At 42.9% G+C, this 26,960-nt stretch overlaps 1 protein-coding gene across 12 annotated transcripts in view; it reads left to right on the forward strand.

Moving 5' to 3' along the window:
• Window positions 1–26,960, forward strand: part of ABLIM2 (actin binding LIM protein family member 2) — a 270,175-nt gene that overhangs the window by 152,394 nt on the left and 90,821 nt on the right. For 9 of the 12 annotated variants that reach the window (XM_090035514.1, XM_090035516.1, XM_090035518.1 and 6 more), the window contains exons 7-9: window positions 13,269–13,368; window positions 21,059–21,117; window positions 26,637–26,714. In XM_090035514.1, the coding sequence (XP_089891640.1) occupies window positions 13,269–13,368; window positions 21,059–21,117; window positions 26,637–26,714 (237 nt within the window). The remainder of the gene's footprint in view (window positions 1–13,268; window positions 13,369–21,058; window positions 21,118–26,636; window positions 26,715–26,960) is intronic. The other 3 variants (XM_090035517.1, XM_090035521.1, XM_090035526.1) reach the window with 1 other exon arrangement.

Consider the following 26,960-nt stretch of genomic DNA (forward strand, 5'->3'; position numbering starts at 1 on the left):
TTTTTTTTGTGGTCATAGGCAACATGACTAGGAACAGTTGTCTCAAACTGTAGCAGAGAAAATTTAGGATGGCGATTAAGAACTCTCTCACTATGAGCATTATTAAACACTGGAACAAGCTACATAGAAAGACTGGAAATTTCCATACTTGGAAATTTTCAAAATAGGTGAAATGGACATTTGTCTAAAATGATATTGTCTTGAGCAGTGGGCTGGATCTTGTGATCTTGTAAGGACCCTTGTAGTTCTCCTTTTCTGTGATTTTCTACTTTTCTCACTTCCAAGAACTGTTGCTTTCTACAGTAAAATACTTCTTCCGACTTTTCTCATTGCTGTATTACTATAGTAAATCATGTTCTTGATGGGTGTCACAGAGTGGGGCCTGCGAGCAGCCGTGAAGCTCACTAGCGCCCCCTGCCCTGTCAATTAAGGTGATCCAGCACCCTCAACTCACCCACCACGTCTTTGCTGTTAAGTTCAGTATGGGAGGCTGCCTACTTTCACCTTAGACACTGCGCTGGTGTTACCTCCGTTCCCAGTGGGGTGCTCCAACACCCCCAGCCTTATGGGCAATGCATGCCTCCTACCTCCCCTTCAGCACACCCCAAGCCTCGCAGTTGTCCCTGGACGTTATTAGGTCCCTCGCCCTCCAGTGCCCCTGGGCTCATCATGCCCTGGTGCCCCTCTCTGGCACCCCTGGGCTTGCTATACACCTGGCACCCCTGGGCTTGTCACGCCCTGATGCCCCTCTCAGGCATCCTAGACTTATTACGTGCCTGGCGCCCCTGGGCTGCTCGTGCAACTTGCGCCCCTGTTACCGGCGCCTCTGGGCTGGTCACGTACCTGGTGCCCCTTTACCGGTGCCTCTGGGCTGGTCCTGCGACCTGCGCCCCTTTACCGGCGCCCTTTGGGCTTGCCACGTAACCCGCACCCTTTACCAGCGCCTCTGGGCTAATCACGCAGCCTGTGCCCCTCTATTGGGGTCCCTGGGCTTGCCTCGCCCAGGCAACTCCCCACCGGGGCCTGTCTTGTGCTCTCCATGCTCCTTGCCCCCTCTGGGGCCTCTCACCTTCCTATGGGCTTTCCTGCCCTCTCAGGGCCTATGCCGCACTTCTTGCGCTTCTTGCCCCTTTGGGGCTTACACCACGCTTCCACACTTCCTTGCCCCCCTCTGGGGCCTGTGCCACACTTCCCATATTTCCTTGCCCCCCTCTGGGGCCTGTGCCACATTTCCCATACTTCCTTGCCCCCCTCTGGGGCCTGTGCCACTTATGGGCTTGTCCATACCCCAGTTGGGGTTCAGGTGGCCACAGCCATGCCTGGCCCCCTGGACCACCATCTAGGTCCCTCATACCCCGGTTGGGGCTCAGGTGGCCACAGCCGTGCCGGGCCCCCTGGACCACCGTCTTGGTCCCTTGCCCTACTAGGGCTTCTCCCGACTTGCCCCACAGGGCGGGGGTCAACACCCCCCCAACACACGCCTCACTGGCGCAAACAGCTGTGCTCACCCAGCACTGCTAGCTGTGCCCCAGCACCAGGAACCCCCAGATTATTGGGGAGCTCCCATGAGGCCTCCTCACACCCCTACAGCCTCACCCAGTCCTCCAGTATAATAATAACTCATCCACGAGCCAAACGGTTGCAACATAAACAACAAGGAGCCTCCAGGCTCATGGCATAAACTTCAAGCCACCCTGGCTCCCAACCATACCTCCCTTAGGGTTTGCACTTTCCCACATCATTGCAGTCAGTTCAAGCTGCAACCCTTGACTCAACCCACGCTCACTAGGCTCTGGCCTGGGCTGTTTATAAAGGCCCGGCCCTGCCCCCTTCTGGCCACATGACCTGCCTGGTTGCCCCAGCAACCGGCACCTGGGCTGCCCTGTTGATTGGCAGCTCTCTTTATTTCCTTTTAGGCACAAGGCACCCAAGTGCCCCCGTGACAAGGGAGGAGGAGGATCATCAGTTATTAAACCTCCTTGTTACACAGCCTCAGCCTTTTAACTCTAAATGCAATATCTCATACTTTTAGAAGTTGTCATACACTGCATGAGATGCGAGACTGTTGCTTTATATCGTGTTATTATAATAGTCTCAGTATTTTCTTTATATATTCTAATATTTTCTTGTTATCTCAATCACTACTATACAGAGTTGTTTGCAATGATTCCCAGTCTTTGACCTCACAGATAATTTAGAATCTAGCAATGAGTAGTCAAGTTATTCCTTCTAGTGTGCTTTCTTTTTGACAATATTGAATTACATCAGTCAACAAAAGTTTGTTCTGTATAAATTGTTTTACCAAACTCCTCATTGCCTTTAGGTTATGCATTACATTATGTGATTAATATCTATGGCATCTGGCTTGTTCTTCCTAGCAACTGATATTTACTGGTATGTTTGCAAGGGATTAGGATGAGCAAGTGGTATATATATTGTTGTGTATTTTTTCCTACTTGTTTGTATTAAAGAGGGTTTTATTGAAGAACTGCACCTCACACTCTGAGCATAAAGTGTGAGGAGACTCTTGACTCTTTAATTAATATTACAGCCATTTTACAGGCACACAGAAGTGCAGCCTACTGCAAAGAGGAGTTTTGGCCTTGCAAATAATGGAAAATGTTACTTATAGTCCTCAGGAATCTTCAGTCCCATCCTTGATGATAAGGATCAGGCCTTCACCCAGTGCTTTATGAGAAGCCAATGGAAATAGTGAAGACAAAATTATTAGGGGGGTATGAAATAGGCCATATTTGATTCAGATTCAATTTCTTGATTCGGATCACTGTCCCCGATTCGATTCAGCCAAATCCAAATCTGAAGATTTGTTGCTGATTCAGAGAATCAGTGATTTGGCCATAGACACAGCTTAAAAATTTTTTTCTACATACCTTGAGGTACCAGGTGCAGCTTGTGAATCCTGCGATGCTGGGGCAGATGGAGTGTCCCACAGAAATATGGGGGGGGGCACCCCACATGCTCAGCAGTGAACCTGGAAGTGGACCGGATGTACCCCTCCCAGCTTGGCAATCAGCTGCGGGGGGACCCTGGGTGTCCCCCCCCCCCGACCCAGGAGATACCAGTTGCTGAGCTGGGGGAGCATGGGGGGGCCCCCCGGGTGCTCCCTGGTGGACCTGGAAGTGGACCGGAAGTGCTTCTGGTCTACTTCTGGGGCTGCGGCCAAGCACTCCTGTCAGACACTCCATCTGCCCCACCATCACAGCATTCACGAGCTGCCTGGTACCTTGAGGTATGTAGAAAAAACATTTACATGTGTCTATGTCTGAATTGTCAAATCTTTCCAGATCTCTCTGAATTGATTTAGAGGGTTCCAATTCAATTCAGAGAGATTAAAAGATCTCCTGATTTGATTCAGATTCAGAGATATGGCCACTGAATCGGGCCACATGTCCACCGAATCGAATCAGGGACTGAGGTTTCGCACAGCCCTAAAGACTATTGTTTTCATGACAGCCTTTGTTACTGAGGAAACCGGAGACCCGTTACTATTTTACATGGCATGTTTCCTTTCAAACTGAAAGACTTTCCATAGGTAAATTCTTGAAAGCTAACCTTTGCAAAAGTATCAATCTCCTAGTTCCCTTTACTGCTGGACCTAGGGTCCAAGGAACATGTAGAAAGGAGTTTCTTAATCTTTATGAGATAAACATTTTGTTGCTTACCCATTCCATATGTGTTTATATTTTATAAAGCAGGCAACTTGGAGAAAACAGTCTGGAAGATAAGCTTCTGAATGGTGCAATGAAGAAATAACTATATGGTTAGAAATTTTGTTTGCTGCGTTACATTCACTGACATCAGCACAACAACAAAAAAGGGAAAATAGCAAGGCCGCACACATGAATATACACATGCAGTGCTTCCTGGTCACAAAACTTCCAAGTTTTTCTGGAACTAATAGTAGCGCTCTGAGTCAAGATGTGGCATCTGTAGGGTATGTGCCACAGCCATTGCTCTGTGTCAGTCTGTTCTTGGAGAAACCGGAAGTGTATTTTTGTTTCTTGAACTCTTTAAGCAACTGAGCAGTAGGTTTATGCTATATATCTTAACTCTGAAAGCAACGCATTGATGTGTTTTAAATATATAACATGCTTTTAGTCATTATTTAAAGATGTGGCAGATTCTCTGCTGGTTTGAATTCCCATAGCTCTAACAGAGGATAATTGCAGAGGACCCAGCCCCACAAATTTACTCCAAGCATTCTTATCATTTCTGCCCAAATTATTAGGAACCAGTTTCTGCAGCACTTATTCTCCTTACTCAACAATAGTTCCATGTAACAGTAACCTTCTACTCAGTATGAAGAAGGGTGGCAAACTCTGGAGCTATATTTGTTTCCATTATAATTGATTGAAAGTTACTTTGGTAAAAGAAGATTCTGTTGATGCATTTCTATATCTGCTTTAAAATTCCTCATTAGAAAGAAGAATGGAATGAACCATTTATATTTAGAAAAGTAAAAGATGAGAATTAGGTCAAGGTGTGACATTTCAGAATTGAGCATGAAGCATTTCTGATGAATGAGGGAAAAATAATTCATGAGGATTATTGTGTTTCAGCAAAAAGTATTTTGAAGCAATTCAGTCTGTAACAGTTAGGCCAGACTGCAGTGAAGTTGGTAGGGCTCCAGAAATATTCAAGGGGTAAAGAATTCCTCAAAAACTTAATGATACAAAAAATATATATTTGGCATGTATCATTCAATTTTGTCTGTGTTGCACCTTCCTCTAGGGAAGGATACAGCACTCTGACATGGATAGCTTGATAAGGCTTTCTCTCCTAAAGCTCCTTCTATCATTTTGTTAGGGAAAGGTAGTATATCAAGAGCATGATCCTCCAGTGCTGTGAAACCTGAAGTTTGGTAGGAAAGTTGTTCAGACTAAAGCCTCTGCATGGAAGGTCTTCCTTTTCATTATGATCTGTGATGATCCCTTTTCCAAGACTAAAGTTCCCTTAGGAACTAAGAAGTAGCTCTGGCTACTTGGATATTACAAACTAAAGCAACATTAAGTAGAAATTTAATTACGTCATGGAGTAAAGCATGTCATGGAGTTCACCCATCCACTTCATACATGACTCCTTTCTCTTAGTTCATCCCAGGCATGATCTCTCCTGGTCCATAGCACCTCAACCCTCCATAATTTGGGTTAATAACATTCACTTCTTATGTCATTCCTAACTATATCTGCTTAACACTGGTTCCTCTTGGAGGCAAGCATGAAACCTACATCTTAAAAAGAAATAATACAATACAGTTGTGTGTATGTATTTTTCTGCAACTAGAGACTTAAAAGGATGCGTTTGGCTATCCTTAGTTGCTTGGTTACCATCTATTTACCTGTGTATGGCATTTTTAATACAGTTGCTCAGAATAGTTTAGCAATGCTTCATTGAAAACCAGATAAGAATCTGTGAAAATAAGACCCCTGCCAGATATGCAGGTAAAGCTGCAACAATATTTGATGCATGATCCACAATTACACGATTGTGGAATTGTGCATTAGACCCCATCGTGCCTTATTGCCAGTGTAGGAGGAGCCTGGAATCATGATCCTGGAGTACCCCTGGCAAGTAGCTGATGTGGCTCCTAGATGTGGGATTGTACCATGTACCATGTTCTCCTGTGGGTGGGAGCCCTAATCCAGGCTCCCAGCCACGGGGATCCATGGGAACATTAATTATGTCTTAAGTATAATGTGTAGCAGGGGCCTAAGGGCAGAGACAGAAGTGACAATTTTCACTCGACCTGACCCCTGAAAGCACTCTATACCCATGACCACACAGAAGTGCATGACTGCAAACCACTTTAAAAGGGCCCAGTCCCACAAAAATCTGAACCCTCATTGTATGAGGGTTCAGATTAAGATGTTTCAAAACATAGTGTTCACTGCAGGGATCCTGGTTTTCTCTGATTTAAATAAAATCCAAAATTCCAATTGAAAAAAGAAACTACATTTTTCCATGTTTAAAACAAAACACTACTATATATTGTTTGGATTTATATGGCATTTTTATGGGGGTGGGAGAGGGATTTAATCAGAGATTTTTTTTTTTTTTAATCAGAGACAACCAGGTTCCCTAATCTTCAGTAACTTCTGTCTGCACTGCCTCCCAGCCTGTTGCTGTTTTCAGAATGGGAGTGGGGAAAGGGAGTGGAGGGGTCCCTCTTCTCGCTTTCCCTCCCTCCCATTCTGAAAACAGGGACAGGCTGGGAGGCAGGGAAGAAGGACCATTGTTGGGGAAACTGTCTGCAGGCTTGGAACCAGCAGTGAACTTCTGTTTGATCCGGGGCATCATTGTAATTCAGAGAAGTTCCTGTAAAGTGTTCTGAGTTACAGTGCAGATCTGCACTTCTGTCTGTGCCCTAACTGTAGATTCCTTATCTGTTTTACAACAAGCCTTAATTTGTAAACTGAGCATTGAGTCTTTAGAACTTTATTTGCAGTCATTTCTGTTTAAATAATACATACAAACTGTTAGCTTACTATACAGGTGTAAAGTCTAAATAGCATGACAGTTTTTAAAATTGTTCATTTACCTCTTAAGTATGTCCTAACATAATGTAATGTATACTTCAACAACACAACTTAGTCTTGTGAGAGTCTTAAGAGATTTCACAGCAACACACAACAACTGTTTATGGAAAAGAGTCTATGAACTCCAAGGGCAAAGGAATCATTATGAGAATCTAGTGCGACCAACTTTATAACCTATCGCATACGATTCTACTTAAGAAACCTTGCCTCAAGTACATAGCTACTGCATCTCTAGAGCCTACTCTTTAGAAAGACTTTCAGGCTTATTTAAATACTTCAGGTGATGTAGATTCATATAAATCAAAACAAATGACGAAACACTCTCTATTCTTTAAATACTATTCTACAAAAAAGTTATTATGGAACCATGGAACAAGAAAGAACTTCACAGGTGATCTACTTCTATTCTCCTATAGTTCTCAGAGTGAGGAAATTTGGGGAACTTGTTTTTTGGAGGTTTTTCTTCCTGCGTTTTAACTGAAATCTTTGCTGCAGCTCATTTGGCCATATAGAAAATAGGGTCCTTCAGGAGTGATCCTATAGAATCCAGTGGAATTATGCAGATTAAGTATCCATTATCCAGTGGAATTATACAGAATCAGGCTCTTTATCGTCTTTTGGCTTGGATGTTTTTACTCTGGTGATACGTAAGATGAAAAGAGAGGTCTCTGTTTTCTTTTCATAGCTACTAATTAGAATTTAGCTATTGCACTTGTGAGGGGACTGAAATTATGCACTTAATTAGTCTTGAAATTTGGGAAAGGTATTTCAGAACTTACTTTGATAATTTCTTTGAGCAAAAGATAATTGAATTCACTTAGATATTTTTAGCTAGGGTGGAAATTGTTAGCAGAATCAATTAGATTACTAAGACTGTGCATTCTATTAGCATTTGCCTACATAACACCAATCTTTCAAGAGACATGGACTTATATTGGCTTTAAACTACAAGTTTAAGTGTATCCAGTTTCATTTAGATCACCACTGTGCTCTAAAGTGTAGTCATACAAGCAATATTAAAACTCTATGTTTCTGATACATCTGTTATGATACATTATGGCACTGAGATAGCAGGGTTGGAGTACCCTCCATGTATAGCATTACAGAAGTTACTTAGCACCTTGGAGAATTAAGTCCAAAAAAGCAGTAAAAATGACTAAACTGAAATATAGCTAAATATCAATCACCAGATACAGTGATGCTCCCTACAGATAAAATCAAAAGTCAGATTTAAACTTTACATTTTTGGTAGCTAAAAAGAAGTATTGCTAGCCCTTTACCATGCTGTTATTTTCATCATTTAGTTCACTGTATTGTTCAGCAAAAAGATTTACCATCTGACAGATCAATTTTCTTCATTTACACATTTCATTTTGTATTATAAATTGCCATTTGGAGCCAGGACACACATTTGTATGGTTCTTTATTCCTACTCAGGCATACAGTATCTCTGATTTCCCAAACAGCACCTCCCTTAACACTATTAGAATCATTCTCCAGTATCTGATCCTATTCCAAATATACAAAGCATTCTTTAAATAAGATAATTTTGTGTTCTTCCTTGGTACCGTTACACATATGTATAGGAATAGCTTTTCAGGATTTAAACAAGTCAAAACCAGTGAAGAAAATAAGACACACTTTATACCAGATTTCATCACACCTGAGTATTTATATTGTTAATGACTGAAAAATTGATAGACCAGGAGTGATCTGATCTCTGTGGTTTAATCTTTTTGAACATTTGACATTTTAGTCAGTCAAGAATAAGCAGGCAGGATCATCCCCCTAGTAACAATGTTTATATTTCTACCAGTGGGTCATGTTTATGATTAATTATTTTCTGGGTGCTAATAGTGTGTTCTTTTGTTTTATATAAGACATGTGGACTAAGTACCAAGGAACTTGAAGCTAATGCAGTTTTGTAGGTCACTTTAATAGATAATCAGAAGAGCAACCATACTTGATGTTAACTGAATGAGCTACTAGTATGTTAGTTGTCTTGTATTGGTACTTTTATTAGTTAATACTGGGGCATCTACACGTGATGCTACATCACCGTAGCAACTTGCTATGGAAACATAGTGTCCATGATCATCTACGCATGATCAGCAGCTACTTTCCCATAGTGACACACTCCACCAGTATAGGGCACCACTGTAGTGAAATAGCTGCTAAAAATAACCATGCACCAGTACTAAAGTACTAAATCACAACACAGTAACAATGTCACCCTAGCAGCACATGCAGATATGCAAACTTTATAGAATTCTTTTGCTTATTTTCCACCATGCTTTTCCAAGTGAATAGAAGAAAAAGCATGTTACATAGAGCCAAATCCTATATTTCCTCAGGTAAAGTCCTTCTGAATTCACACCTGATATTAGAGATAGTTGGTCTGCCTCAGACCGAAGCTGTTGAAATCAATAGTAGTTGAGTTCAGCAGGACTAGGATTCCATATGCATATGTACTAAAATAAAGCACTGTCCACAGTTTGCAATATCAAGTTATTGTAACACACGCCTCAGAGGGAATAGAAGTTAGCTAGAAAGCTTAATTTGTTACAGTTGCTGAATTATTAATGTCATTGCTTTAGTGACTTACATAGCATCAGAATGACCCACTATCAAAAGCATGGACTTGTCTAAATGGGAAAGTGAATGTGCAGTCAGTCAAGGTGTGAATGTAGAGGGAGAACTGTTAGTGTATAACAACAATATGAGACAGCCCTATGCAGAGACACACAAGCTAGAAACAGACAATCAAAAGCCCAAGGCTGAATTGATTCAATCTTTGCAGGTTTTGGTAAACTGTTTGGATTGAACCAATAAAAAAAGTGAATTTACGTTTGCTTTTCAAAAGTGAAAGGGAGCCAGGGAGAACTAGAATTCACCTCCCAGCCTGCTGGCCAGTAGGGAGATGGGTGATTTCCCCAGCCAGGCCCCCTCTTTAGCCTCCAATGAGTTGAGGAGAGGGGATGGGGGGACATTCCCCACCAGACCCCCAGCCATGGTCTCCCTTGCACTGGGGAAGGGGGAAGACCCCAGTGGGGTGTTTCTCCCTTTCTCCCTGTGGCCAGAGCTGGTCCTCCTAGCCCTGCTTCCTCCTCAGTCCAGGCCAGCTGAGGAGTGGGCTTGGGAGGAAATCCACCCCTGACCCCAGCCAGGGTCTCCCCCACGAAGGGGGAAGACGGAAGCCCCCCAGCAGGTCTCCTCTTTCCCTCTCTCCCTGTACCCAGAGTCAGTCCCCCTAGCCATGCCCCCTCCTCAGTCTGAGCTGGCTGAGGAGGGTGTAGAGGGGAAACAGCCCCTTTGCCTGGATTTGAACCCCCAGCTGTGCTGTGCCTGACAGGGGGTGGGAAGCCCTCAGTGGGGGCTGTTTTTCCCCCTACTCCCTCCTCAGCTGGCCTGCTGGCTGAGCACAGAGCGTGGCCATGTGATTGGCCTGGCTCCCAGCTGTGGGGAAGCCTACAGTGGGGGCTTTATTCCCTGCCTGAGCTGGGAGCCATCCCTATCACTCAGCCACATCCCCTGCTTGGCTGGCAGGCTGGCTGAGGAGGGAGGGGGGGGAGCCCCCTCCCCCAGCTTTGGATCCTCAGCCAGGCTGTGCCCAGCCCATAATGGGGGCTCTTCTCCCCCTACTTCCGTCTTAGCTGGCCCATTGATCAGGGAAGGGGGGGCATGCCCAGGTGATGATGCTGGCTCCTGGCTCAGGTGGGACTGCAGGCTTCCCTGCAGCTGAGAGCTGAGCCAATCACCCAGGGACGTGTGCTCTGAGAAGGGAGTGGGGAGGAAAAATGGCAGCCTCCTTTCCCTCCCTCTCCCTTTCCCACCCCGACTCCAGACCCCTCCTGCTGTCCCAGGAGCTGCCAAGTGAGCACAACCCCTAGGACTGCCGCTTTGCTGGAACCGGGTCAGAGCATCAGCTGTCCAGTGCCTCCTGACCAGAGCTGCTGCCCACGTCAGTCTTGTGCCAACCTGGAAGCCAGTCCCCACTGCCCCTGCCAGCTGATGCGGGAGTGGGAAATGCCCACCCTATGCCCAGAAGAGGGCATTGGGGCTTTACTCTCCTGCCCCAGCTGGTAGCTGGGTCAATTCCCTGGCGGAGAAGGAAGAAGTTGGGGAAATCCACCCGCTCCCAGGCTGCAGAGCATGTGGGGATGTGGTTTAAGTTAAGTTTTAACTTAAACCAGGAAGGTGTCTGGGACAGAAGTTCCATAAACTGCTTTGACCCAAATCAGTTAAATCTGATACTACATTCAACCAGGTTTATCTTAAACCAGTTTCGGCCATTTTAAAATTGGTTTATGTGCACTGAACTTCTGTTTTGTTATGGGTTTAAACCAGTTTCTGAGTACTTAAACTAGTTTATGTGTAACTTCTGTCCCTTGCCACAGTGCCAGCCCTGCATTCAGTAGTTCCCAAGCAGAAGGTAGTGTAGCCCCAGTGACGCTGCGTTCATTCCCAACAACAAACCTTCAATCACAGGTCTGAGAAGCAGAGCTTATTAGCATGCAAAGAATGCAGCACTGGTGCAGCTACACTACTTATGGTTCAAAAGCAAGTACCTGTGGAGCATATACAGTCTGTCACAGCAAGGTGTAGCAGAGACATATTTTCAGTGTGCACTAGGAGCACATGAGGAGGGTTTAGTTCCCCTAAATTTTTAATTTGGGGGTTTTTAATTATGACCCACTGTTTCAATTTAGGGGCTTCCGTCACTGAGATGGAAGCCCACCCACCTCTCCTGTGGTCAGGGGCTGAGCTGCCAGCAGCCCATGAGCTGTGGGGGGCCCTGGTACCTCTTTCCATGGTGGCAGTGCCCCAGTCTTTCCCTCTGCAGTGGCATCATTATGCTAGACAAATGATGATTTCTCGTCACTTTGTCACCTGTACATGGCCCCACCTTCATGTGTACAAGTGCCCTAAGTGTTAGGTAGTGTACTATAATTGGAAAGTGAAATATACTGTTTTGCATAAAGGAGGTCTTTGTGCACATGAAAATGGCTCCAGGGGCAAATCCATGTGAAGGGTTAGGGGGCAGGAATGGTGCAGTTGCACCACCCTGTGATTCCTGATCCACCCAAAGTTTAAAACCAGCTGACTAGCAGTGCCAGCAGCATTTCTAATCAGGTAGCGGTGAGGGAGTCACTTGATGTCATGGCTCATTATAATCTACCCAATTCTTTCTAAAGGATTCATTTCACAGGTGTTAATGACCCTCTCTCCTTTTTAATGCTGATGATCCACTAATTAGGCTATCCTTTCTTTTGCAGTTCTACTGTGTGTTAGCTGCTCCTGGTAATGTAGCTCCTATTTCAAAGCCCTGCAAGCTGTTTTTATCTCTAGCTAAAGTTTATTAACTCAAGTGTAAAAGTACCTTTTAGTGGGTGTATCTACACATGAAATTAGTGCATAATAAACTGAATAAACTCTGGTGCAGCTTGTGCTGGAGTCAGCTGCTCCCGAGCACAGTGTCTTCACATGCGCTCAGGACCACAGCAATGAGAGCTGAGGCAGAGAAGCTTTGGGTGGGCAGGGGTCTTCAGGATTCAGCCCCTGGCTCTGGGTGCCAGTGTTGGGATGAAGAACTGGCTGTGGCACAAGGTTGCTAAAGTATGGGTCTGAATGGCAGGCGTCCCCCACACTTTAGCTCCCTCATGCTGCAGCCAGCCCCCGTCACCAACTACAAGAGTGTTTCAGCAGTTAGTTACTCAGCCATAACATAGTACTGTCCCCAACAGTACTGTCTTATGGCAGAGTTAATTAATTTAGCATGCCCTAATATCAGCACTCATGTAGAGAGTGATTCCTTCTTTTGGAGCTAATTAGTCCACATATATAATAAACCACATGTGTAGATGCATCCAGTGTAGAATTGGATGCGCTATCAAGACACCCAAGAATGCTAGATTTTGCTTTATCAGTCTGAAAAAGAGGTATATCTAATTTTACTGACTACAGTATTAATGAAACAACATCTCTTGATTATTTTTTGCCTAGTTTGTTGTGTTTTTATACATAACACATGATATAGCAAATTAATGCACATTCCAATAAAGTTATAGTTGTTTTTATTTCAATCTTAAACTGAGTAATGTAGCCCTAGGCCCCTTATTAGTAAAGTGTCTAGTTTCTTTTTAACTAGAGAAAAAGATATGCTCTGTAGTCTATGTTATATATGAAGCGGCACCACACCATCTCTACTCCCTCTTGTGAAAATCGTCAATTCACCTATGAGTGCACCCATGTGGGCTGGGAAGCTAATGTGCACTGAATCCACATCACAGTTTACAATACAATAACTTCCCCATGCAGGCACATCCTATGCTATCCTGCAATTTGTGCACACTAAAACTGTTCATAGCAGGAGCTATTATGGAAAACTATCAATTCACATCCAAGTTTACTGCGCACTAACTTCTAGAAGCAGACCAGTCCATGACTTCATTTTCAAGGGTGAATTTTCTATAACCAAAATCAGCAGTGTTGTTTTAATAATATTATTTACCAATAATATTATTTACTATTATTCTATTATTAACTAATTTACTGGAATTACTATTGTTCTCTAGTTTGAAAGAAAATGACTTGGAAGAAGAATGAATTGAACATCTAAAGTGCAATCAGTCCATTAATTACAGCACTACCTAGGATAGGCAGGACTGCCTAAACATTGCACATAATTTAGCTGTACTTTTTTTCCAACAGGCAGGAGAAAAACACTATCACCCCACGTGTGCACGATGTGTCAGGTGCAGTCAGATGTTTGCAGAAGGAGAAGAAATGTATCTTCAAGGTAAACAAAAAAGTCAGTTGCTATCATTATCTGTATGTTTTTAATGACTTGATTAATATATCTGCATTTGTAAGACAGGCACCACTCACACAAGCATCTGGATACAGCACCAGTGTTTCAGATATTTTCTTAATTTATACCACACAAAGGAAGGGTGTGTATGTAAAGCAGATGTAAGTCACTGAAGCTTCTGGTTCTTTGCTGTGACCCAGGTCCTATAAATCAAATATAAAGTGTGAAGACGTGGAAAAAGTGAGCAGTAGAAAATTATTTAAATTCTTCAGATGGAAGCAATAGAGAGTGAAGTTCAGAAACTTTCCATAAGCTCTGAAATGCAGAAAATGGAGTTTTCTGCAGTAGTAATGTATCCATAGGGAAAAATCCACACTGGTAGTATGGGATTTATCCTTTTCAGGCTGTAGAGCAGGTCTGTAACTGCTGCTGCAATCCTGAAACATAGATAACAACCATTCCCCATTCAGGTAAGAGAAGGAAATCTAGCTTGACCATGTCACATCCAAAGCATAACTTTCTGGTTGAGGGGTGGCCCCTGTGGATTTCCTTACTACACAGGATCCTGCCTCTACCTTGTACAACAGATTTCACGCTATCCTGATTTCTCTTTCAGGAGAGCTTCAGTGGTAGTGGACACAAAACCAGGATTTGCTCTGTAGTAAATACAGTGCTAGTAACCCACTGTCACCGAATATATTTAAGACAGGTTTACTTTAAAGTAAATTGGCCGTATATAACAGATATGTTATATTTTGGTAAATTAGCTCTAATTTATCAAAATAAAAATACTTAAACCATTAAATTGTATAATGTTAGTCATTAATATAACATGAAATCCCTTGGGATTCCAACTTTTAATTTTGCCTTTCATTGGTAATTCATTTTCACAGCAAAACAGAAAGAGAAACAAAATGGGGACGAAATAGCTAATGGGTTGCTATACTAATTAATGTACTGTTTATGTTTTCCCAGCTCTATATTACAACTATTTAAGTGAGAATGGTATAGTAGAATCATTCATTGTGTTTATTCTTTACAAAGGGTAAAATGAACCTTAGAGTTGATGCCAAGCCACAAAATGTATTTCCAGATTTCAAAACCTTCAGTGGCTGGGTGAATTTCAATGCCAGGCTTCAGTTTAACCCCATATATCAATATTGCAAGATTGGTATATGCTAATCTTTGCTCTAAATCCAAATTCAATCATTTCAGGGCGGTTTAGATCGAAGCTTTTGGTTGGGGTCTCATGTTTTCTGCACTTTCAGATCCAAAGGATTTTTCATGTCAACACCAGTATTGTGTTTTTAATATCTACAATCTAGAATGTTATTTCCATTAAAAACCTGTATAAACTTCATGGCATCCTTTGGACTGCCAGAATCACTGATCCGCCGAGTTACACACTCTTGACAACTAAAAATGTTAATTTATGATTTGCCCTTTTTCCACTTCTTATAAACTAGCAAGGAGGGATTGTGGCTATTCATTAGATGTTAAGAAAACTTAAGTATGCAATGTCTATGTAACAGCTGTCAATCAATTGTAGTGCCATATAAGTAATACAATTGCAGTGCCAGAATCATAATATATGTTTAGTGGATTTCACAGAATTCCTTAATAAAGATGATATGTAAATATGCATTAGAAATTTTCTATCATTATATTGTTTGATGTAAGTTTTCTCTTTCTTGAGAAAAGAGACATTTTTGCCAAATAGACAAACTTTTGTAAAACAAAAATTCAGGGTGTTTATATAAGTAATTTTAGATTTTTTTCTGAGAGAAAACCCTAACAAATCATCTCTACCACATGCTATTAGCTCAAACATAAATGATCGAAAGAGGCTAATTCAAATGCTATTGCAATTAATGGGGATTTTTTTTTTCAACTTAAATAGAATTTGGATCAGGACATTGGAAAGTTCGAAAAGTTTGGTGAGTCAAGAAAGTTTGTGTCAATGTAACAGGAAGCCAAAGGCTCCTGTTACTAACAAAGAGACCACAGGTGGCAAAGCCCTGCTGTAGCTGGGGAGTGCCACATGTTAGAATTAAAGAGCAAACGCTATGCCAAAGATAGAGTCACCTGATTAGAAGGGGCCATGCTCCAAGGCACTTAAAAACCCGCTCTCTGAGCAATGGGGGGGTGGGGAGGGCAGGAGCTGGTGCTCAAAGGAGAAAGAGCAAGCTGGGAGAGACTGACTGGCAGAGAATGCTGGAGACAGAGTCGTGAGAGCCTAGGGAGCAAGAGCAGCCTGATGTGTATTTTTTGCCACAAAGAGGGGAGGGTTTTCTTAAAGTCACTGCTTCCCATAATTTTTGTTCCTAATGTTTGTTTACCCAAGCAGGGCAGGTTTGGTTAAAGTGACAGCTTTTTTTTATGTTCCCGTTTGTACCGGTAAACTGGGTGTGGTTATAAGGGGTGATGAGGAGGCCATGGAAGTGCCATAGAGGCACGCTACTGAGTACTGCCAGAGTCAGGGGCACAAACAACAGGGCTGCCCAAGAGATGCAGGAGGTCTTGGCACTTGCTGGGGACAGAGGCACAAGACACAGAGGGCCAATAGCTCAAATGGGAGAGAGGTCAGTTGGGGGGGGGGGGGCGGGGGCTGAGGCTGGGAGGGCCAGAGCCCACAGCCTGGTGAGGGTGAACATAGGCAGGCTGAAGCCAGAAGGACCAAAGCCTGAACCAGGGAAAAGAATAGGGGCGGCCTGAAATCAAGAAGGCCAGCCATAGACCACAAAGGGCAAGACCAGGGGTGGGACTCATAATGGTACAACTTGGGCCAAGGGATGCAGCTGGAGGAAAGGGGCCAAGTATAGGAAGGCCAAAGTCCCAACAAGGCTTTTGTGTCCAGAGGACCAAGCAGTGAAGAGAGGTGTGAGGCCCCACTACAGTGATAACTTGTACCACCTGCAAGGCATGGGCATGGCTTTAGAGGTGGAAGGAGGCCATGAATCTAGCCCTTAAGGCTGGCAGAGCCTGAGAAAACAGGGACTGAGGGCAAAAAAGAGAAAGCTTAGGATTAGTATTGCTATGCAGAGTCATGTAGAAATTATGTAATTATTTAGTAAGTTTTGATGGCCTGTATTCTGCAGAGTATCATAGTGAGCAATCGTAATTATCTCTCTTGTTTTTACGATTTATGAATAATTCTTTATTTGGCATAGCTATACAAAGCTTCCCTCTAAACACTGAGCCTACTGCCAGTTTTGTTTGATTTTTATATATACTATTTTCTTTCCGAGTCTTAAGTTTCTATGCTAAGTTTCTCTCCCTGGTCCTCTTCCCCCTCTCTTTTTCTTTTTGTTGAGTGTTGTATTTAAATTTTATTTCACTTCACCCTCCTGTACTCACAACTCTCCCTCTATGAATTCACTTTCTTAATGAAACAGCACTGAACAATTTTATTAGCTCTGTTTTCGTTAATACAAAAAACCCAATAATACCTATTTTAACAATATTTTGATTGTCTTCATCCCCCAAACACTGTAGAAATAACATTATTGTATGATTGTAGCATTATTTTTCTTATTTTTATTTGGAACACGCACAAGAAAATCAATCAGCCCTTACATTTTTTCTAAAAAATTAAAACTATAAAAACTGCCATGCTAGATGAGACCAAAGGTCCATCTAGCTCATTATCCTGTCTGAAAATTCCAAGTAGCGAGTACTTTAGAGGAAGAGTATAAACAGGATGGATAGTGTGGCCACTCCCTTGTCATACTGTTCCAGTCATTATCAGTCATACTTTTAGAGATAGCACCATACGGAGGTTACAATTGTGGGGGACTACAGAATATCCCATAGGTATGAGCTTCACAAGTCAATTATGCATTTTATTCAGAAGTATTTAATTTTGTTTGTTTTACATCTTCCTCCTGATAATTTCTTAGAATGCCTCTAGTTCTTGTATTATGCGACATAGTGAATAACAATTATTTATTCACTTTTTCCACATCATTCATCATTTTATACATCTAAATCAGTCTTGTCCAACATATGGCCCGCGGGCTGCCATGTGGCCTGCCAAGGCATTTTCTGAGGCCCATGGTGCTGTGATGGGAAACAGAAGTAAACACTGTTTACTTTCATTCCCACCCCTTGTCCCTACCCCAGCCCCTCAGCATCTTCCTAATGGCTGCTAAAGGGTTGGGGAAGGGACAAGGTTCCCACACACACCACGTCAGCTTGACATTGCTGACACGATGCATGTGGGAAGAGTAGCCATGTGCCTCTCGGGACAGGATGAGCCCGGCCGGAGCAGCAGGGGCTCAGCTGCATTTTCCCCCTACCTGAGCTGGTCAGTCCCGAGAGGCACATGGCTCCGCCGCTGCCTCTGCTGGCTGGTGCCGACCTGGGTAGGTCTGTCCCATCCGGAGCAGCACGCAGCTGAAGCTGGCTTCCCACATGTTGCTGTGGGACATGGCAGCATAGCCATGTGCCATTCAGGACTGACTGGTGCAGGCAGGGGCAAAAACGCAGCTGAGCCCCTGCCACTCCGGCTGGACTCGTTCTGTCCCGAGCAGCACACTTCTGCTGGCCAGTGCAGACCCGGCTCGGCTCCTCCCATCCCCAGCAGCACGTGGGAAGCCAACTTCAGCTGCATGACACTTTTCCTGGCCAGTGCTGACCCGGCTGGGTCCATCCCATCCGGAGCAGCATGAGTTGAAGCTGGCTTCCCACAATCTGCTGGGGACAGTAAGAGCCTGGCCAGGTCTGCACTGGCCAGCAGAAGCGGCAGCAGAACCATGTGCCACTGAGGACGGGACGAGCCCGGCCAGAGCAGCAGGGGCTCAGCTGCATTTTCCCCCTGCCTGCGCCAGTCAGTCCCAAGTGGCACAAGGCTCCGCCACCTCTTCTGCTGACTGGTGCCAACCTGGCTGGCCTCCTCCCATCCCCAGCAGCATGTGGGAAGCCAGCACGGGGGGGGCCTCGGCAGGCGGGGTCCTGGTGTGACCTCTGTGGGGCAAGGCAGCGGGATCCAGTGTCTGCCGGATCCCACACTCCGGGCTCGCAGAACTGAGGCCACCAGGGCTGCGTGCGCAGGCAGCCAGGCACCACGGTGAGCGGGGCCATGCAGGCAGGCGGGTGAAAGGCTGCACTGCAGAGGCCGCCTTGCTCCAGCCTCCCTCAGGCAGCACCGGCTCATGGGGCTGCACTGCTTGAGGGACTGGAGTTGCGGAGCTATTTATTTCTCCCCTTCAGTCTCTGAGGCAGTAGCTGGCTGGATGCTGAATGGGTCCCTCCTGCCCCTGCCCACCAGCAGCTACCATGAAACTTGCAGTAACAGGCAGGTGCAGTAGGGCTACACAGGCAGGGTCCAGGACAGAGGGTGTTTGAATATGGCTCGCCGGCCCACTGGGTGATAAAATTTCATGATCCAGCCCCACATTCAAAAAAGGTTGGACACCCCTGATCTAAATCATATCCCTCCTCAGTCACTCATTTTTTAATAGAAGAATTTTTGTATTTTAAGCCTGAGTCCATCTACACATGCATTAGTTGACTAATCTGCTCCACAGTAAAGCATCACCTTCTATACATGTATCCATATTAGGGCATAGTAAATTAATAAACTCCACTGTAGAATAGTACTGTCCAGGATACCTGTATATGGTGACCAGGGCTGACTGAGGCATGAGGGTGCTACAGTGCAGGGGTTGTCTGCCAGCCCTCTTATGCCCCATCCAGCTCCCCTGTCACTTGACACTGCCACCCAGAGCCTGGGGCTGACCTCCAAGCCCTCTACCAGCCCAGGGCTGCTCTGTCTGAGCTAAAACTGCTGAAATCCCGAATGCATGTCCAGGAGCAGCTGACTCAAGCACAAATTACATGAGAGCTTATTACAAAGGGGTAATTGCACATGTAGATACACTCTCTCAGTATGCAACTAGTTCCCATACCCCTGTAATTCTTCATCATTGACCTTGGATGGGACCATTTAGATTAATTTAATTTAATAATAACAATAATAATAAATATTAACTGAATATTGTCAAAGGGCATATACAAACAGGGCATCCAAGCCAAAGTGTGAGGCATGGCAACACAAGTGTCCAGTCTTGAATCTGTCATTGATTTGGGCTAAACGTGTGTTTGTGACTGTGTATAAAAAGAGGCTTCTTCATAAGTGACAATGCTAAGTCATGGTATTGTGCTTAGAGAAGATTCTGAGCCAAATTTCACTCACAGGGCTCATCTCCATGAACGTGCACATGCAGAAGCACTTTTTTTCTATGGGACAAATAGGAACACAAATATGTACCACTGCTATTTGTCCCCAGACATACCCCTGCACATGTGCTCTGGCACACAGCAAAAGAGCCCAGGTGAGAGGTAAAGCTGAGGCCAGCACCTGTGCTGGCCCTAGCATTCTTACTTGGGGTCCTTGGTGCCTTCTGGGGCAGCAGCAGTGCCAAGCCGGCCACTCAGAGCCTGGCCAGCAGTGAAAGCATTGCTCTGGCTGGCCAGGCTCCACTTTCTGGTGGCACATGCTGCTACCATGTATGCTGCACTGCTATTTTTAGTACTTTTTTTTTTTTTTTTTAACCACAGGTCCCTTCCCCCGTCCCATTCTAAAAACAGCAACAGGTTGGGAGGCAGCGCAGATACAACTTACAGAAGGTGCTATGTTTTGAAGTATCTTCATCTGAACCCTCATTCAATGCACTTGTGTTTGGTCACAACTATAGACTGCTTTATGTGGCCAGATAGGGGGAAAATTGCCTCTTCTGCCTACGCCCTAAGGATCTGGCTACCTGGAAGATTAAAATCCATAGAGAATTAATGGGGTTGCTTGAGATCTTTTCATATACATATGTGGGAAATTGCCTCTTCCCCTATGGATACAGACTCATACTGACTTATCAGGATATATTTCCTGATTTCCAGCTTTCTGTTTGAGAATGGGCTTGCTATTGTAGTTATAATGCTCAATTATTGTTCAGGGAAAAGCACCTACACTTCTTTGCCTAAAAGATTTGCATATTACTCCAGCATCCTTTATTAACTTTGTGAAAGTTGCTCTTTTTAAACTTTGAATCCTGGATGGATCTGTGCTCCCTCTTGAAGTATGATTGCTAATGAGTTCAAATAAAAGATTACTGTTTTGTTTTTATGACTCCTTCTGTGCCTTAAAAGATATACTTCTATTGTATTACAAGGGTTGATTTACTTTTGTTTCTCATTTCCTGTTCTTTTTCATAAGTGACCTAAAACAATGGTACTTAATTTATGTAGGACATATGGGTAGGGAATGCAAGATGAAGTTAATTTCATGATCAATTCAAATAAAGGCACAGATTGTCAACCAGTATAAATAGACATATCTCTACTGAAGTCAGTACAATTTTACCAGGAAATACCAGCTGAGTATCAGGACCAAGGTATTACATGGTAGTTAGGACAAAAAGGGCATTTTTTGTTTATTTTGCTTTTTGGTGGGCATCTGGTCTAAAGATTTTTTTTAAAAAGAAGTTTTAAATGAATTCTTAATATTACAAGATTGTCCCCTTTTTTTAGCAGTCAGACATTAAATCCTGTTTAAGTCAGTGGTAAAACTTCCATTGACTTACCAGGATTTCACTCAGGTTTTCTCAAGCTACTGTACATTGGTGTGCCGTGCTTTAGTAACACTGCTGTCTGGGGGGAAATAATTAACCAGAGTGCTGGTTTTAATTTACAGGTACTTCTATCTGGCATCCAGCCTGTAGACAGGCAGCCAAGGCTGAAGAAAAAAACAAGGTAAACAATTCTCTCTTAATCCAGATTTAATTTATTCCATTGTCTTACTCTTCTGCAGGCCATCTAGGCCCTGAGACTGTTTTCCCACTGTAATTATAAGTGACATAACACAGTAGATAAAATAGTGATTTATATTCTTTGTTGTGGTTGGTGATTAAACTTATCTCTTAAGGAATCTTTGGCTTGAGGTTATGTGAATATACTGTCAGAGAGAAGGAATGCATCATGTGATCCTACTGGAATCCTTATAAACTTCTTGTCGATTAGGATGTGGTGACAGACTGACACACTGCTCCTCCCCTTTTTAGATAGGTGTATTTTCCATTGCATAAAAATCTTTTTCTAAGACTTGCTTTGTTTGAATTGCCATATCACCTCCAACTTAATGTCTGATATTAAATACATACTAAAGAGGATGATTTCTGTGTCTGTCTGTGTGAAGAAGGAAAGAGATAGAGTTTTGGCAACTTTAACAATTACAAGGATGGCTGTATTCAGTTTGACTGTAGAAACTGGAAAATTAATCCATAACTGAGGAGGTACTCCAGCTGAAATCGTGGGACTAGGATGCTACTATCTATTTGATAGAGGTGAAGTCAAATGTGGGACTTTTTATGCAAGTTTTATCTCTGATGCTTCAAGTGTGTCATTGTTCAAAAGAACTTTGGTTTTGCTTGCCAGAATTGTATTCAAATTATATGAGACAAGACAGAACACGAAGCAGCAGATATAAAAGAATGTTTTAGTATCTGTTGTGTTATCAAGTACATCTTGGACTGAATTATAGCTCTACATAAAAAAACAACAACACTAGTGCCATATTACTCATTGAATATTGGCTTACTTCACAAACAGTATCATTGAAATTGTTAGAATTTATTTCTGGGCTAAAATACTACTCAAAATGAGTGAAAATCTTTAACTCTTACTTTTAGATTCCTAGACTTTAAGGCCAGGAAGGCCCTTCTAATGATCTGATCTGACTTCTTGTATGACACAGACCATGGGATGTCCTTGAAATAATTTGTCTGAACAAAAGCACCTTTCATAAAAATATCCAATCTTGATTTTAATATTTTTCTTGTAAAAGAATCCACTTACAGTTGATTAACATAACAGCTTTAAAAATGCCTTATTTCTGGTCTGAATTTGTACCATTTCAATTTGCACCCATATAGTGATTTGGTTTTGTCTAGTTATACCTCGCCTGATCCAGGACACATTGGGCACATCTAAATGAGACTCTTGACTGTACAGCAGACTAATGTGCTGCTCAGTCAAGCATCACCGTCTACACATGCATGGCAATTAGGGCACAGTAGATTAATTTACTGTGCTGGCTGATAGTCCCAACAGATATAAATGGTATCCAGCAGCGCCATAAATTACTGTACTTAAAAGCACATGTAGACAGTGACATCAGAACTAGTTTGCTCTGGCTCAAATTGAGCTGGAGTATATTCATTTGCTTGAGTTGCATATGTAGATGTGCCCATTGCCTGCTAGATGGAAGAGTCCTCTAGTTTTGTCTGATATTTGTCACATCACCCTGAAAAGATGTTACAAATATGCTCAAAGATGCTCAAGTCCTTCACTATAAAGGATATTTTTCAGTCCTTTGATCATTTTTGTGGCTCTTCTCTGGAGCTTCTCCAGTTTTCCAACATTGTACTTGAGTTGTGGACAACAAAATGAGATGTCATTACAGTTTAGCCGGGATTGCATTGGTGCCCAATATAGATATAATTTCTCCCTTCTTATTTAAGATTGCCTTGCTTATACTTTTAGCCCCCGCATTGTGCTATAGACAGCTTCAGCTGATTACTCACCATAGCCCCCAGGTCCTTTTTACAGCCACAGCTTCCATTGGTAGAATCACTCAATTCATAAATATGGCTTATACAGCATTTCTTTACATTTTGACATATTGAAACAGCATTTGCTTGTACGCAGTTCACCAAAAACTCTGGCTTGCACTGTGTCAGTGACCTGTGTTCTTTTCATTGTTTATGCCTTCCCAAATTTGTGTGTCATCTTGAAGCTTTATTAATGATGATTTTTTTTCACCCACTGATAGAAATGCTAAAGAGTAGAAGACCAAACAGTGGTACCTACAGTAGAAACATCCTTGTACAATCCTGATTCCCCTCTTACAATTACATTTTGCAACCTGTCAATTTTTCATTCATTTTTATGTGATTTGTTTGATCCGTATCATTCTACTCTCTTGTAACCAAAATACTCCATGGTATCAAATCCAAGTATTTTATAGAAGTCTATTACAAAAATGCTGTAATCTTTAGCAACTGGAGATTGTAGTTTAACAAGATATATTTTCTATGCTGATTGTCATTATAACAGGGCACCATCCCCAGGGTGTTTGCAAGCCCCTGAAGGCCCCCAAAATTCCCCCCTTCCTTGCTCACTCTGGGAACAGTCTCCCCTTCACTCACCTGCCACATCTTGATGTTCCTTCTGGTTCACAAGGGGAAGCTGCCCCAGGGCTTCCCAGGTATAGTCTAACTCCAAGGAACACCTGGAGGTGTAGATCTCTTGCCTTAAGGGCTAATTGCGTGGCTCCATACCTCGCCTAAATTATGCCCAATGCCTCGCAGATTTGAATCTCCATTCGGGTAGGACCCTTGTCCTTTTTATGCCTGCTGCCCTGTGTTCTGTCTTGTCTCGTATGATTTGAGTACAATCTTGGCAATCCAAACTGAAGTTCTTTCAAACAATGGCACACTTGAGGCATCAGAGATAAAACTTAAACAAAAGTTCCACATTTGACTTCACCACTATCAAACAGTAGCATCCTGGTCCCACAATTTCAGTTAGACCACCTCCCAAGTTATGGATTAATTTTCCAGTTTCCACAGTCTCCAGGCCACTCCATGCCTTTCTTTTCCCTTTTTGTTGGGGTTTTAGCCTTCCCAGCTTCTGCCCCTCTACTCTGGCTGGTGCCACAGCCCAGGCCCACTGCTCTAGACCTGGCTTCTCAAGCCCCATGTGTTTTGATTATCAGGGCCTATGAGGATGACTTCATTGGTATCTTATAGAAAGCTGAAAGATTAGATAAGTCCATTGTTTGTTTCCAATAGCTGGGAAGCTACTACAAGAATAATGGGAAGAAAAATACCTCACAGCTAAGATCTCACAGCTTAAAAAAGTGAATGAGCTTTTAAGTATTTGAACAATTGTTACTTCTAGCCATGAAATATTGAGTTTTAACAATACTTTGCACTTTAACAATACTTAGCTACGCTCGTGGCAAAATACGCAACCACTTGCAAACTAAGAAAAAATATTTTTCCTGGCATGATAAATTCTATTAGAAGCTACTGCAGATGAAGGATCATATAGATAAATATACTCATTTCAGTTATATTATCCTAATTATCTTTTAAACATATGAATCCCACAAGCTTCTTCAGATTTGAGTAACAACTATCAAGTATGTTTGTTCATTATTAATGCTTATGTGTCTTATAGCTTGGTATTTTTCACAATAAAAGAAACTACCAAGAAGTTCCAAAAAATTGTTAGGTGGTATTCTAGATGCAGTAACTATTTAAAAAATTATAATAATTCTTGCTCTGCTAATACCAGGATAAATATTATTCTTATACTGTCAGGGTATGTCTACACATAGCATCAGCAGGCATGAACCGTGACACCGCCACTACTGTGCAGTTGCAATGAGCTACCTCATTGCAACTGCACAGTAGGGCTGGAAATGACCCATGCAGTGCTGGGACTGTGACGTACCAGCAGTTAATGCACAGTCATTTAATACTTGCTTTAGCCCAATTTAGTATTTGCTTTAGTAACAGCCGCGCAATCGGGCACATGTGTAGATGTGGCCTTATAGTAGGAGCTCAAAAAAGCCTTTTGCAATCTTTCCACTTTAAAGAAAATAGTATTCTGGGTGCTGCTAGTGACTTTCACCAAACCATAAGACTTTGAACAAAATATGTAGATTTGCCAAATTAATTATAGGTTTTTTCCCTTGCTTAATGCTGTACATGCATTCCTGGAAAACTGCACATACCTTGAATTTGCATAAAGAAAACCCACTTTACAATGTAACAAATAGGGATACATTCCAAGACCTCAACTATACTGACCGCCAGACCCATTTTCTACCACTTTTTGAAGACAGTTTTGGTACTCACCAACAGCAGACAGTACACACAAGCATGGGGAGCTGGTGAATGTTTAGTTGATGGGCATGACAACTACAGAAACACGTATCACAGACAATGAGCAACGAGCACAAATCCACACAGGAGACTATATTTTGGTGTGTGTCACTCCCATAGTGCACTGCACAATGCAACTGACTGCAAGCTTCCACCACACCAATCACATAAGAGTGAACTTACCTCGCATATAACGAATGTTTGGTATAAAAAGGGTCATTGAATTCAGACATACAGAAACTACATAAAGCAAGGGAAACCTGTATAGGGACTCAGATTTTGCCTTCAGATGTCCATGTGACACACCCAGCCTCAGAGCTGCTGTAACTGGAATTCACATTAACATTAGGGGTGTGCAAAATGGGCTGTATTCGATTCAGATTTGGCCCAAAACAGAAACAGTGATTTGATTCAGCTGAATCTGAATCTGAAGATTTGATGCTAATTTAGCAAATCAGCGATTTGGCCATAGACACAGCTTTAAATGTTTTTTCTACATACCTCGAGGTACCAGGCGTGGCTCATGAACACTATGATGCTGGGGCGGATGGAGCATCCTACAGGAGCACTAGGCCCCCCCACACACACATGCTTGGCAGTGAATTGGCCATGGGGGGACCCTGGGTGCCCCCCAGATACCCCCCTAACCCAGGAGGCACCAGTCGCTGAGCTAGGAGGGCACGGGGAGGGGGGCAACATGCTCCCCAGCAGACTTGGAAGTGGATTGGAAGTGCTTCTGGTCCACCTCTGGGTCTGCTGCTGAGCCTGCTGGGGAGCCCATCCACCCTACCATCACACCATACATAAGCCACCTGGTACCTTGAGGTATGTAGAAAAAACATTTAAAGCTGTATGTATATCTGAATCATCGAATCTTTCTGAATCTCTCAGAATCGATTCAGAGGGTTCCAGTTCGATTCAGAGAGATTAAAGGGTCTCCTGATTCTATTCGGATTTGGGGATTTAGCCACTGAATCAGGCTGAATCTCTGCCAAATTGAATCAGTGACCAAAGCTTTGCACAGCCTAATTAACAGGCTTCTAGGATCATTCTGTTAACCTGTATTGCAACCATGTGTTCTAGTGGGGGTCCTAGGTAAATAGTATATGAGATAATTGTTGCTATTTTCAATGAGTTCATTATTTGGATAATAGAATACTATTACTTCAGGTTCTCAGGCATGTCTGCCTATATTCATTTGAGTTGACCATAGCGTTCCACTTTTGAATGGCAAGAGTTCAGTTTAGTGGAAGACTTTTTACACCTTATCTTTCTTAAGTCATAGATAAATTTTCTTATTATTTTTGTCTTCTGCCCTAGGAAACTAGAACTTCTTCTGAGAGCATTATTTCTGTACCTGCTTCAAGTACATCAGGTTCCCCGAGCCGTGTGATCTATGTAAGCATTCTTTCCTGCTGTGAGATGCAAAGAAATGTATACTAGATGAACTGTTTAATGCACTACAGAGAAATGTAATATCTCCAAGCCACTTTAGTTCTTGATTCTTGCAAACTGATATTCTCACAGTAAAGTGTTTAAATACCATACTTAAAAATAACAGGATATTGGCAGTTTCTGTCATATATGTCAAGAATGTCATAGATTTCATAGACATTAGGGCTGGAAGGGACCTCGGAGGATCAT

This window comes from Crocodylus siamensis, chromosome 2, assembly GCF_052110815.1.
Source record: "Crocodylus siamensis isolate JL-2025a chromosome 2, ASM5211081v1, whole genome shotgun sequence".
In the NCBI taxonomy this organism is placed as follows: Eukaryota; Metazoa; Chordata; order Crocodylia; family Crocodylidae; genus Crocodylus; species Crocodylus siamensis.